At 47.0% G+C, this 11,625-nt stretch overlaps 1 protein-coding gene across 3 annotated transcripts; it reads right to left on the bottom strand.

Annotated features, from left to right (window-relative positions):
- Nucleotides 1–1,168: 1,168 nt before the first annotated feature.
- Nucleotides 1,169–11,586, bottom strand: Mpz (myelin protein zero). 3 transcript variants are annotated; one of them, NM_008623.5, is made up of 8 exons: nucleotides 11,565–11,586; nucleotides 10,363–10,477; nucleotides 6,651–6,746; nucleotides 3,772–3,938; nucleotides 3,333–3,546; nucleotides 2,666–2,801; nucleotides 2,465–2,525; nucleotides 1,169–2,357 (listed from the first exon to the last, which is right to left on the bottom strand). In NM_008623.5, the coding sequence occupies exons 3-8, from the start codon at nucleotides 6,715–6,717 to the stop codon at nucleotides 2,256–2,258; spliced, it is 747 nt and encodes a 248-aa protein (NP_032649.2). In that variant the 5' UTR covers nucleotides 6,718–6,746; nucleotides 10,363–10,477; nucleotides 11,565–11,586; the 3' UTR covers nucleotides 1,169–2,255. The 3 variants fall into 2 exon arrangements, with proteins under 3 accessions (NP_032649.2, NP_001302428.1, NP_001302429.1); NM_001315499.1 differs by lacking the exons at nucleotides 10,363–10,477; nucleotides 11,565–11,586 and having other exon boundaries at nucleotides 6,651–6,781.
- Nucleotides 11,587–11,625: the final 39 nt, after the last annotated feature.

Genomic DNA, 11,625 nt, shown 5'->3' with positions numbered 1-11,625 from the left:
GTTAGTGCTCTTGCAGAAAACCCACATTCAGGTCCCAACACCCACATCAGGTAGCTTACTATGACTAATAATAAATCTAATGCTCCCCCACACCTGCCTCCAGAAGAAGCGGTTACATTTTCCCACAATCATCTAAAGATTCCAGGATATATCTAAATTGACGTTATCCACAAACTGGCTAGTCAGGTATTAATAATATATAGTCAGGTATTAATAATATATCTAAAGTAGAGAACAAACGGAAGTTGTTGCTTTTGAAACAGGGTCTCTTGTAAACCTGGCTGGCCTTAAACTGTTATTTACTATTTAGTTAGAACTGGTCTTGGACTTCTGATCTCCCTGACTGTACGTTCTAAGTGCTGAGATTATAGGTATGCATTGCCATGTTCAACATCAAGTTCTCTGCGTGTATATTTGTAAGCAGGAATGAGATTTGTACTAGTTTATAAAAGTGCACTCCTCTTTATTGTATTTGTACGAGTGATTCTCCTACACATAAGTCTGTGTACCACCTGTATGCCTGTTGCCCACAGATGCCAGAAAAGGACATCAGATCCCCTGAAACTGAAGTTACCGATGGTTGTGAGTCTCCGTGTGGGAGCTCTGACCCATCTCTCCATCCCCTAACGTATACCCCCTTAGGCAAGACAAGGACCACTTTTAAGGACCTGACCCTTAATAAGTTAGTCATATGTTATAATATGCACAACTGAGCTTATAGCTTATAAAGGTTTCCATACACTGTCTCTTACTTGATTCTCACGGAAGGTCTGGGAATTGCGCAGGGTAGAGAGAATGGTTGCCTGTATTTATGAAGTGCAAAGCAAGCTTAGCAAAGGCAAGTAAGCTTTCTGGGGCAGACACGGCCCTGAGCGGCTGGCATGCTTTAGGATCCAGGTCTTGGTAAAGAACGCTTTTGTGTTTGCACACATGTAAAAGCAGGGCCCGACACAGATCAGGACCCAGCACAAGCTCACCAGATAGCGTTTAATACATAAATGTGCCTGCGGGCCTATTTCAGAGTTCTCCCTATTATGCCACATGGGCCAATACCATAAAATCCAACCTGAAAAAGAAAACCAGCTGATGAGGAAGAAATGTGGCCTGGGGATGAATGACAGCAGGGGAAGGGATTCTTATGAGGATTTGAAAAAGCAAAACGGAGGCAGCAGCTTCTGGAAATGTCAGTGTTTATTAAACATTTAAGGACATTTGGAGATGGTAGGAGAAATATACAGAATGTAGAAAAGTCCTAACAGTCCACTGTGCCCGGGGGTGTAGCCACTTCCTTTCCTTCCCATTCTCGCTGGCGTTTCCTGTTCTGATTATTTATTTTGAAGACATTTCTTAAAGCCCCCTACTGCACCCCTGACCTGTGAGGATCCATTTTTTTTTCTTTCCTTCCCCAAATCTCGGAGTCCCAGAACTGTGCTCCGTAGTGGTCAGAGGGCATCGATTATGCGCTGCTTGCCTGCCTGGCTCTCCAGTAAAGACTTAGTGGGGAACTGCAAAAGCCACATGACGTCATTGGTCCTCGGTCATGGGGCCGTGGGCTCAGGTAAACAAACGAAAGAATGGATGGGCAAATAAAAAATACTCAGCAACCTAAATAAACCCTGATGGAGAGTCTGCTCTGCACGATGTGGATTTGAGCCCGAGGACAGAGTGTGGAGCTGGGCCACCAGAAGGTAGGAAAGGGAGAGCAGGAAGGAGCCAGGGGATCAGCTGGGGGGGGGGGCGGGGGGGGGAGAGATGGGAAGGCCAAGTGGCCTGGAGTTGGGCAGAGGCTATCAAGGTCCCTTTCTTCTCGGTGTCTGAGAGACAGGCACCAAACACACAGCCCTTGGGGCAGGCGAGGAGTAGGGTTAGTCCCTAGGCTCCTGGAAAGCCGAGGGGTAAAGGCGAAGGAGGAGTACAAGACTTGGAAAGGAAGGTTGGAATGAAACTTTACATCTCATTGGGAGGTAAGGGCAGGGCAGGGCTGAGGAGCAAGAGGAAAGCACCTAGACCCGGGAAAAAGAGGAGCCTAGGTCCCCTGCTCTGACAGGGCCTGGATGTGACGGTCACTTGTCCGAGTCCAGGCCCATCATGTTCTTGAGGGCGTTCTTGAGGCTGGTTCTACTGGGGGACTTGACTGCAGGCCGGAGCTCCGAGCTCTGCTCATCTTTGCGAAGCTCCATCTCGATGACCACCACCTGAGAGCCTTTGGAGGACTCCGTCGCAGACCCCCGACCCCCCGCCCGGCCCGCTAACCGCTATTTCTTATCCTTGCGAGACTCCCCCAGCCCTTTTGATTTCTTCTCACTGGCAGCTTTGGTGCTTCGGCTGTGGTCCAGCATGGCATACAGCACTGGCGTCTGCGGGGATTGTACAGGTCAGCCTTGGGCTTGACCACGCCCACCCGTCCCTCACTGCTGTCCCGGACTTCCCAGCGTTCTCCTCCCCAGTCCCAAGCCCTACTAACCTGCCGCCCTCGCTTCGAGGAGTCCTTCGAAGATTTGTGAAATCTCCCCTTCTCCATGGCACTGTGGCAAGAGAGGTTGCAGCAGGATTGGCCTCCCTGAAACCCAGTACACTCAACTTCCCTCTTTCCTTTGGCCCTCCCACCACTGAAGCAGTCTAGGGGATCCTGGATAAAGGTGGGGAGTCAGGCTCCGCCCCTTACCTGAGCCTTCTCTGCAGGGCAGCCTGCCTGCGCAGCCAGCAGTACCGAATCAGGTAGAAGAGCAACAGCAGCAACAGCACCACCCCGAGGATGCCCCCGATCACTGCTCCCAACACCACCCCATACCTAGTGGGCACTAGGAGGGGAGGGAGAAGAGATACGCGGTTCGCACGCAGTGGGTTGGAAGCAGAAACCTATATCTATGTTGCTTCTCTACACCTATTTCCAATCATTGGAAATGTGAAAATTTTAGCCAGGATGCCTTCTCTTCTCGGCATCTTTGGTTTTCACTTTTTTTTTTTTGGGGGGGGGGGTGTCTCACGTGGCCCAGATTGGTCTTTAAGTAGTCTGGCTAACTTGCTATGTAGCCAAATACGACCTTGAACTTCAGATTACAAAGGTCACTTCCACCTTTGCAGTATTAGGATTACAGCCAACCTTGCTTATCTGCCGGTCTCCCTCATCCTTCAGTTTTGCTATATACCCCAGGCTGCTCTTGACTTCATTATTCGACCCAAGCAAACCCTTCCTTAGCCTCCCCAGCGCTGGGGTTAAAGGCTTGCACCACCTGTTGGTTGAAGCTATTTGCCCTTCTCAGTCTGTCAGCCCTCCCTGACACCCTCTTTGAAATGCCTCCCAGAACCCTGTCCCTTGTTCCTTCTCACACCTTTTTCAAAGACATAGAGCGTGACCTGAGAGGTCTTGCCCACTATGTCCGGTGGGTTTTTGACATCACATGTGAAAGTGCCGTTGTCACTGTAGTCTAGGTTGTGTATGACAATGGAGCCATCCTTCCAGCGAGGGTCCCCTACCCACTGGATGCGCTCTTTGAAGGTCCCCACCTCATCGATGTAAGGTTGTCCCTTGGCATAGTGGAAGATCTATGAGGAATGATGGAAATTGTGTGAAAGAATCCTAGTGTGAAAAGCTCCCAAGACTTGGCTCCAGACTCAGGATCCCAGATTACCTTTCTACAGTTGAGTTTGTGAGCATAAAACATTTTCCCTTCTGTAGCCCAGGTTCTCTTTTCCGTTGTTTTAAGTACCTATCTGTTGTCTAACCCCAGGACACCCCCCTCCTGCGCCCCTCCCCGCCCCCGCACTCACCGAAATGGCATCTCGGCCCCCTTCAGGCTGGTAGCGCCAGGTAAAAGAGATGTCATCTGAGACCCATTCACTGGACCAGAAGGAGCAGTGCAGGGTCACCTGGGAGCCCACGGCACCATAGATTTCCCTGTCCGTGTAAACCACAATGGCCAGGGCTGGAGAGAGCACTGTAAACAGAGGGAAATGAGATGCACACAGTGGGCCCAGCCAGTTATAGAGAACATGAGGCCAACCAGCAGTCAGGGCTAAGGTACTGGAAAGGTCTTAGCAAAGAAACAAATGTTGGGAGGCCTACATCTGTCTGGGACTAACTCAGTTGGTAAATGTAAATGCTTTATCTGCTCAAGGTCTCAGCATAAAGAATGTCCCTCAAGTTCATAGCTATAGCACACTGGATATATCCAATTTTGTCATATCTCTTAAAGCTAAGCAGGGTCAACTCTGGTCAGTACCTGGATGGGCAGTCTGCAGTGTAGAGGAAATGGAATCCATGATTTTCTTTAGGATTCTAGAAGGTGGACTGTATCCAGTCTCATTTTCTGTTTTAGTCTCTTTTTCTTTCCTTCCTTCCTTCCTTCCTTCCTTCCTTCCTTCCTTCCTTCCCTTCTTTCTTTTGAGACAGTCTTCCATTGTAGCCCAAACTCTCCTAGAATTTATGGCCCTCCTGCCCCTGTCTTCTGAATATTGGAATTACCATACTTGCCAACAATTGATATCTAACTCTTAAGCAATTAATTAGATGCAGAGTTTTGAATATTTTAAATAAATCAAGACATACCAAGTTTGTTTGTTTGTTTGTTTGTTTTAAGACAGGGTCTTACTATGTAGCCCTGGCTATCTTGGAACTCAATATATAGACCAGGCTGGCCTGGGACTCACAGAGATCCAGCTGCTACTTCTCCTGAGTGCTGGGATTAAAAACATGCTCCACCATTCCATGCATATGTTCTCATAAACTATTCAACTAATGCAGGCAAAGCTAACTTTGACACTCACTCCAACAACCAATTTCTTTCATTAAGTTTCCACCCAGATAGAACCACCATTACATTTTCTCTATGTATCCAACTCAATATAAATGCAATAAACTCAAGATGTACGGGTACTTACAACAAATGGCTAAATTTGTTTTGTGGAGCACTTTAAAATATAATGTATATACAATATATTGCACTTTTCTTTTTGGCTTTGGATTAAGAACATATGTATCTGAGATAGCTTTCCATGCAGACTCATGGATATAAATCATACTGCTAGCCACTGTACAGTAACTTCAAATTCTTACAAGAAAAAGAGGAAGAGGAGAAAGAGGAAGAAGAGGAAGAGTAGGAGGAAGAAGAAGAAGGAGAAGGAGAGAAGGGGAGAAGGGGGAAGGGGGTAGGGGAGAAGGGGAGGAGAAGAGAAGAAGGAGGAGGAGGAGAAGGAGGAAGAGGAGGAAAACTAGAGAAGTCTCAAGTCCTCTTGCTGGGCACAATTGTCAAGCCTGCCAGCTGTACCCCAGGTTACCATGACTGGGGATCCAGGGGAGGAAGGACTCATTGTCAAGGAGAAGCTAGATATAGGAAAGACCCCGAGTCCAGCACCCAGGTGCCTCTGCATGTGGACCTCTGTGGTCCGACCATCCATCCTCACCCTCTTCTTGGTCATCTTGGCCCAGTGCCACCCCTCTAAGCCACCCACACATGGAGAGTCATCCCAGGCAGTCTATGTGTGTGGGCTGGCTCTGGGTAGGAACAATTATAGACTTTTCTGTTCTTTAGGAGGAGGCAACCAAACAAAATCCCATTGTCTAGCCAATGTTGGGGGCTCATACCACACCCACTCCCCCCTCATTGTCCCGAATCTCCCATCTTAGCATGCCATATCTTTTACTTACCTCCTGGGAATTCTGTTTGAGAGCCTTCTTGGGAATCCCCAGTGTAACACAGAGGGTTACTTATTTCTTTGGATTTCTATTCCTCCTATTATATCGTCAATCTTTGCTCTTCTCAACTCTGCTCAGTGGCTCTAGGATTGGGACAGAGCTCTTTTGCTCCTTAGACTCCCCGGCTCCTTGTTTCCTTTACCAAGGCTTTCTCCAACTCCCTGTCTTCAACATTGCTTTGGGACATCACAATATAATCCAGAACATCCGACATAAAGCAGAAAGGTCTAAGATTTGGGTTTACAACCCAAGGAGTTGAACTTGACCAAGGAAGGAAGCTTGGGCTTTCTAACTGCTCCTCTCTCCTGCTGCCCACCCTCGCTCTTACCCCATCATGCCTACTGCTTACACAGGATGCCAGGTGCTTTGGAAGGCTCTACTTAACTAACCTTGCTTTGATGGTCTCTTGCTCACTTGACACCTGCCAAAGGTAAGGGGAAATGGCTGGCCAGTTTAAAAAGATGGCTCTACTGGGACAAGATCCTAGGGTTCACTCACAGTATAGATGAGAGGCCACAGACAGAAATTCCATCTGAGAAGCTGAAACCACAGAGAGTGAACTCATTCATTAATTCATACTCCCTGACTTGTCTCTTCTGGGTAATCAAGGTTAAGTACTTCTTGTGCCACTAGGGGATGAAAGGGGACCAGAACCCAGGGTGTGATCCCGCTCTTCCCAAGATCTTTTTGCTTCCTGACAGGCTGTTAGCATGGATCTGAGGAGTCACTGACTGGTTTTTCAGGGAGCTCTCTGTGATCTCTTTTACTATGTATCTGCGTGAAATACCTTTCCTGCTTCCCTTGAATGATCTATACCTTCCTTCCCCACACCTAAACAGGACATCATCTTCTCGTTCTCCCTTGCTGGCTCTTAGCAGTGAAGGGTGAGAGGATGGGGGAAGTTGCTGAGAGACCACCGAATCTCAGGTTTCTGGGACTCAGTGGCTTCACTTACCCAAAGAAGAGAAGAGCAGGGCAGCCAGGATAGGGCTGGGGCTGGAGGAGGGAGCCCCGGGAGCCATAGCTGGGGTAGGGCAAAGGCCCAGAGTGTCTGTGGGGTGGAGAGAGCGGGGGACAAGGAACTGAGCTGTGTTTTCTGGAACCTGCTTAAAATCCCCTGGATCCCCAGCATGAGGGGGCTGTCCTGAGCCAGTGACCAATTGCAGCCTGGCATGTGCAATGGAGAGGTGGTGGGGAGGGTGGCAGGGGGCATGGAGCAGAAGGGGCATTGTATACGCTGGGTGGAGGGGTGGGGGGACACATACCACCCCTTACACAGAGGGCTTTGTGTATACTGACCTCCCCCTACCCTAGGTTGGAATGTTGGGGTAGGGTGAGGCAGAGGGACAGAAAAGGGGCATAGACACACTTCTCTGAGGAATAGACAAGCTGAGAAACCTAAATCCAAAAGGCCATGGCAAAGGAATCCTTCTTGGTCTCCTTGCCTGAGAGCCCTAGGACCTAGAGGCAAGTTTCTTTCAGAGCACTCCCAAATTAGGGTGTCTGTTGTTCTGATTGCTACGGCAACACTGTAGACTATAAAGCCCTCTGGGAACAACTTTTTCCACCTCCCTGTATCTGGTAGATTCTACCCAGATAGAAGATTTTCTCTACCAGGAAACTTCCAGGAAGAAGCCCAGATTTCTCCCGTCTGTTAGGGTACCTTATGCAATGCAGCAGTTTAAATGATCAAGACTGCGTATTGGCCTGCCTGGTGGCTATTTGAAACGTTGGGGAATGCGAATGCTCATATTAGAATGGTAATTCAGTTCTTTCTACAAGCTCAAGATCTAGTTGGAGGAGGCAGAGGGGAGAAACAGAGGGCAAACTCATCAACTGCCAATGCACAGAACGGTGGGAATGCCACTTAATACAGGAAGTTCAGAGGAAAGAGGAATCAGGTCTAGGAAGCAGTGTTGTCTAGAGACCTTGAAGGAGCAGCCATTTTGAAAAAGGGAACGGGAGGGGCAATGGCTAGATGGAACAGCAAAGGTAAGAGCTGAGGTGAAAGTGTGTGCACGTGTGACATTTGTGAAGCTCTGTGTAGATTTAGAGCATCCATGTTTGTGCCATCCATGTTTGATTTGGTGTGGGGGCTCTTGAAAGGGTTCACTAGGAAAGAAGTCTGAACAGGAAGTGTGAAGGTCTCAGATGATCGACTGAAGAGGGTGAAGTTAATCTCGTGTGCTGTAAGCATCTCCTGAAGAATTGTGGGGAAGAACTAGAAAGTCAACTGTGGTTTATGCCTCTCTTTCTAGTGCTTGGGAGGTGGAAGCAGGAAGCAGGAAGGTCAGGAGTTCAAAGCTAGCCTGGGCTATCAGAGACCATCTCAACAAACAAAGGGAGATGTTTGGAATGTCTACATAACCAGAGTTAAGCTTTTTAATTTCTTAATGGTTTATTTATTTTTATGTGTAATAAGTGCCTGCCTGCATGTATATATGTGCTTCATGTATGTGCCTGGTGAAGCTCTGCGTAGAAGCCAGAAGAGGGGATCAGATCCCCTGAAACTAGAATGGATGTGAACCCCCATGTGCGTGTTAGGAAGTGAACCCAGAAGAACAGCCAGTGCTCTTAACCCCTGAGCCATCTCTCTAGGCCCCAGTTTTCTGTTTTTTATCCCTTCCCACTACCACAAGTTATGCGGTTGAGCTGAGTTTTAAGACGAATTTAACAAACAAAGTCTTTTGGAGGTATTCAGTTTCCTGCCTCTTTTTCTTGCCTCTTTTGGGATTATCTGAAATGACTGTGCTTTTCACTGAAGGGGTTACTCTCTCCTCTCCTCTTCCTTGTTTCTTACTTTACTGCTTATTTTTAAAGAAACTGTAAAGAGTTTAGCTCTCTGGGTGTGGTAGTGTATGCCTTTCATCCCAAGACTCAGGAGAGAGAGAGAGAGAGAGAGAGAGAGAGAGAGAGAGAGAGAGAGAGAGAGAGAGAGAGAGAGACTTATCCTGAGAGTTTGTGGCCAGCCTGGCCTACATAGTGAGCTCCAGGACAGCCAGGGCTATAGAGAGAGACTCTGTCTCAAACAATAACATAAAAGAGTACAGCTTAATGTTTTAAATAGGAATTTCTGTCTTCTTTCTTTAGATTTATTTATTTTGCTTTATGTCCTCTACTGCTTTGCTTGCGTGTATGTATGTATGTATGTGTATTTGATCCTCTCTGGTGCTGGAGTTATCTATAGCTATAAGCCACTATATGTATACTGGAAACTGAACCTGGGTCCTCTGCAAGAACAGCAAGTACTAAGCCACTGATTCATCGCTCCAGCCCCTATGGTCTGAACTTCAATATCAGCTAATCTGTAGGTTATGGAGGTTGAGTGCAGTGACCATTGTTTGCTTAGAACAGGCTATATCTATCTATCTATCTATCTATCTGTCTATCTGTCTGTCTGTCTATCTATCTATCTATCTATCTATCTATCTATCTATCTATCTAATCTATCTATGTATAAACACACACACACACACACACACACACACATACAGTTTTCAGTTTTGATTGGACTGGCCTGGAGCTTGTGGTGATCTTTTTTCTGCCTTCTGAGTGCTGAGATTATATAGCATCGACTACCCTGCGCAGCTTAGTCTTGCTTGTGAGACGTTATAGGCACATCTGTGTGAAGCCAACAGTCTCTTAATACTTTCCATGTATCTCAGATCATAGTTCTACTGAGTTTCATGGTTCGTGGCAGATTTCACCTCCTTCCACTTTCTCTTTATCTAGCCACTGCTCTTATCTATACCTTTTTTGGAGGCTTGCATATTCTCTCTCTACCTCTCCAGTCCCTACAGCCTGGACTTGCTATGTAGGCAGGGATGCCCTTCACCTTCTGAGCTTTATAGGCCCTGAGTGCTGGGATTACAGGTGTGCATTACTATGTCTGATTTTGTGTAGTGCTGGAACTAGAACCCAGGGCTTAGTGTATGGTAGGCAAGCATTCTACCTGAGCTACATCCCCAAGTTGTTAACTTTTATATTTCTTTCTTTACTGACATTGCAAAGGCTATACAGTTCTTTGGGTGAACAGAGCAGTGTGTTTTTGTATCTTTGAATCTCCCGAAGGGCTTTCACAGACTGGCAAAAAGCCAAAAGTACATTTATGTTCAAGACCTACGTGATGGGGCTGGAGAGATGGCTTAGCAGTTAAGAAAACTAACCACTCCTTCAGAGCATGGAGAGAGATTCCCAGCACCTACCTAGAAGGTCACAGGTCCATAACTCCAGTTCCAGGAGGGAACTGGCATCCTTTTCTGGCCTCTCGGAGCACCAAGCACACACGTGGTATACAGACATACAACCATTTAAATAAAACAAAGAGCTAAATTAAAGGGACATCTGTTACATTTTATTCTTATTTTTGTTTCTGGAATACTGTCTGTGTAGTCCAGGTCACCTGGAACTTGGTATGCTGCCAAGGCTGAGGATGACCTGAGCACCTGACCCACTAAGTACTAGGACTGTAGGCGTGTCAGCAAGCTGGGTTAGAGAGGGTTGGAGCGATGTCTGGGAGGGAGTTCAGGAGCAGAAAGCTGTACTTACTAGAACAATTTTCTACTGATGGACCTTCTTACTAAATTCTAAAAGCTGTTTTCTTTATGTCAGTTTGTTTCTCTTTTACCTGTCTCTGGAGAGTGACTTCAAACTCACGATCCTCTTACCTCAGCCTCCACAGTGCTGGGACTATAGGCACAGCCACTGCTACCAACATGAAACTTATGTTTTGAGGTAGCTGGCACTGAATTGTGTCGCGTCCATCTTGAAGATCAAGAAACACTGCAAAAGAGATTCCTGCACTGAACGGAGGGTTGGATGAGAGAACCTCAAAGGTCCCTAAAAGTCTACAAAGTGCTTTCTTTGTCTAACGTTACAAAAATGCAAAATAATATTATTCATTTGATGAAGGGGGGAAAAAAGCGAATTTGTGCTATTTAAATCCTGAAAGGAAAAAGGCAGGAGAGAGCTAGATTGCTAAATATAAATGGGATCTGAATATTAATACATTCAAAAAGAGATTTGCTACAGAATAAGAGTTGCTCTGGGCTGCCCCCCTTTATTCTTTCTCCCTTTGCCTTGCCACCCCTCAGCGCCCAGGGTCAGGAACTTTGACATTTCATTTCATGTCTTTCTCTCTTTCCTCAGTCGAGAGACTCTGCAACTGATTTCTGTGCTTGGAATCCTCAAAACCGTGGATATACAGTATATATAAATCAAAGCGGGTTCTCCTCCACACCCCTAGGCTCTTGTGGCTGTGGGTGTCACCCACATATCGCTGAAAAAATAAACAAAAGAGCGTTGTCTTTGGCCAGTGGGAGTTTGGTTCGTGCTGCAGCTCAAACCCTGGAATTGCCAGGCCTAAAGGAGGTGGTGAGAAAGGATGCCAACATTGAAAGGGATGGCGGATGGCCCTCTGGCAGCCCACGACACACTCCCTACGGCCCAATTTGGGGTACGGTTTGCTTATCTTGCTGGGGATATGGCTTAAAGGTATAGTGCTTGCCTAACACGGGAGGCACCAAGTTCAGAAGAAGGCCAAACTAGCATTTTTCCTTGGGTGTCTCAGCCAGCTAACTAGGGGATTTTTAAGACAACTTGGAAGGAGGGGGGTGAAGTGAGCCTCTGAAATCCTCAGGGAATAAATAAGCCGGAGAAGTGGCTGCCTGGCAGAGCGAGCCCTACAAAATAAACACTCGGGCAGGTAAACGCACTAACGGTAACCACTCGGCGATTTTGGCCAAAACTTTGACAAACGACGCTAGCTAGAAACTGGCGCGTGAGAGGAAAACCGAAGAACTGAAAAGCAAAGCAAAACAAAAAACTAAAACCAAAAAAAACCAAAAAGAACCCAAAACAAAAAAAGTACCATCCACCAAGCCCGGAACACAAAGGAGGTTCCAGCCTAAAAATTCTGAGGTGTCATATGA

The sequence above is a fragment of the Mus musculus genome, chromosome 1 (assembly GCF_000001635.26).
Source record: "Mus musculus strain C57BL/6J chromosome 1, GRCm38.p6 C57BL/6J".
NCBI classification, from domain to species: domain Eukaryota; kingdom Metazoa; phylum Chordata; class Mammalia; order Rodentia; family Muridae; genus Mus; species Mus musculus.
This window is presented reverse-complemented; position numbering and strand designations above follow the sequence as displayed.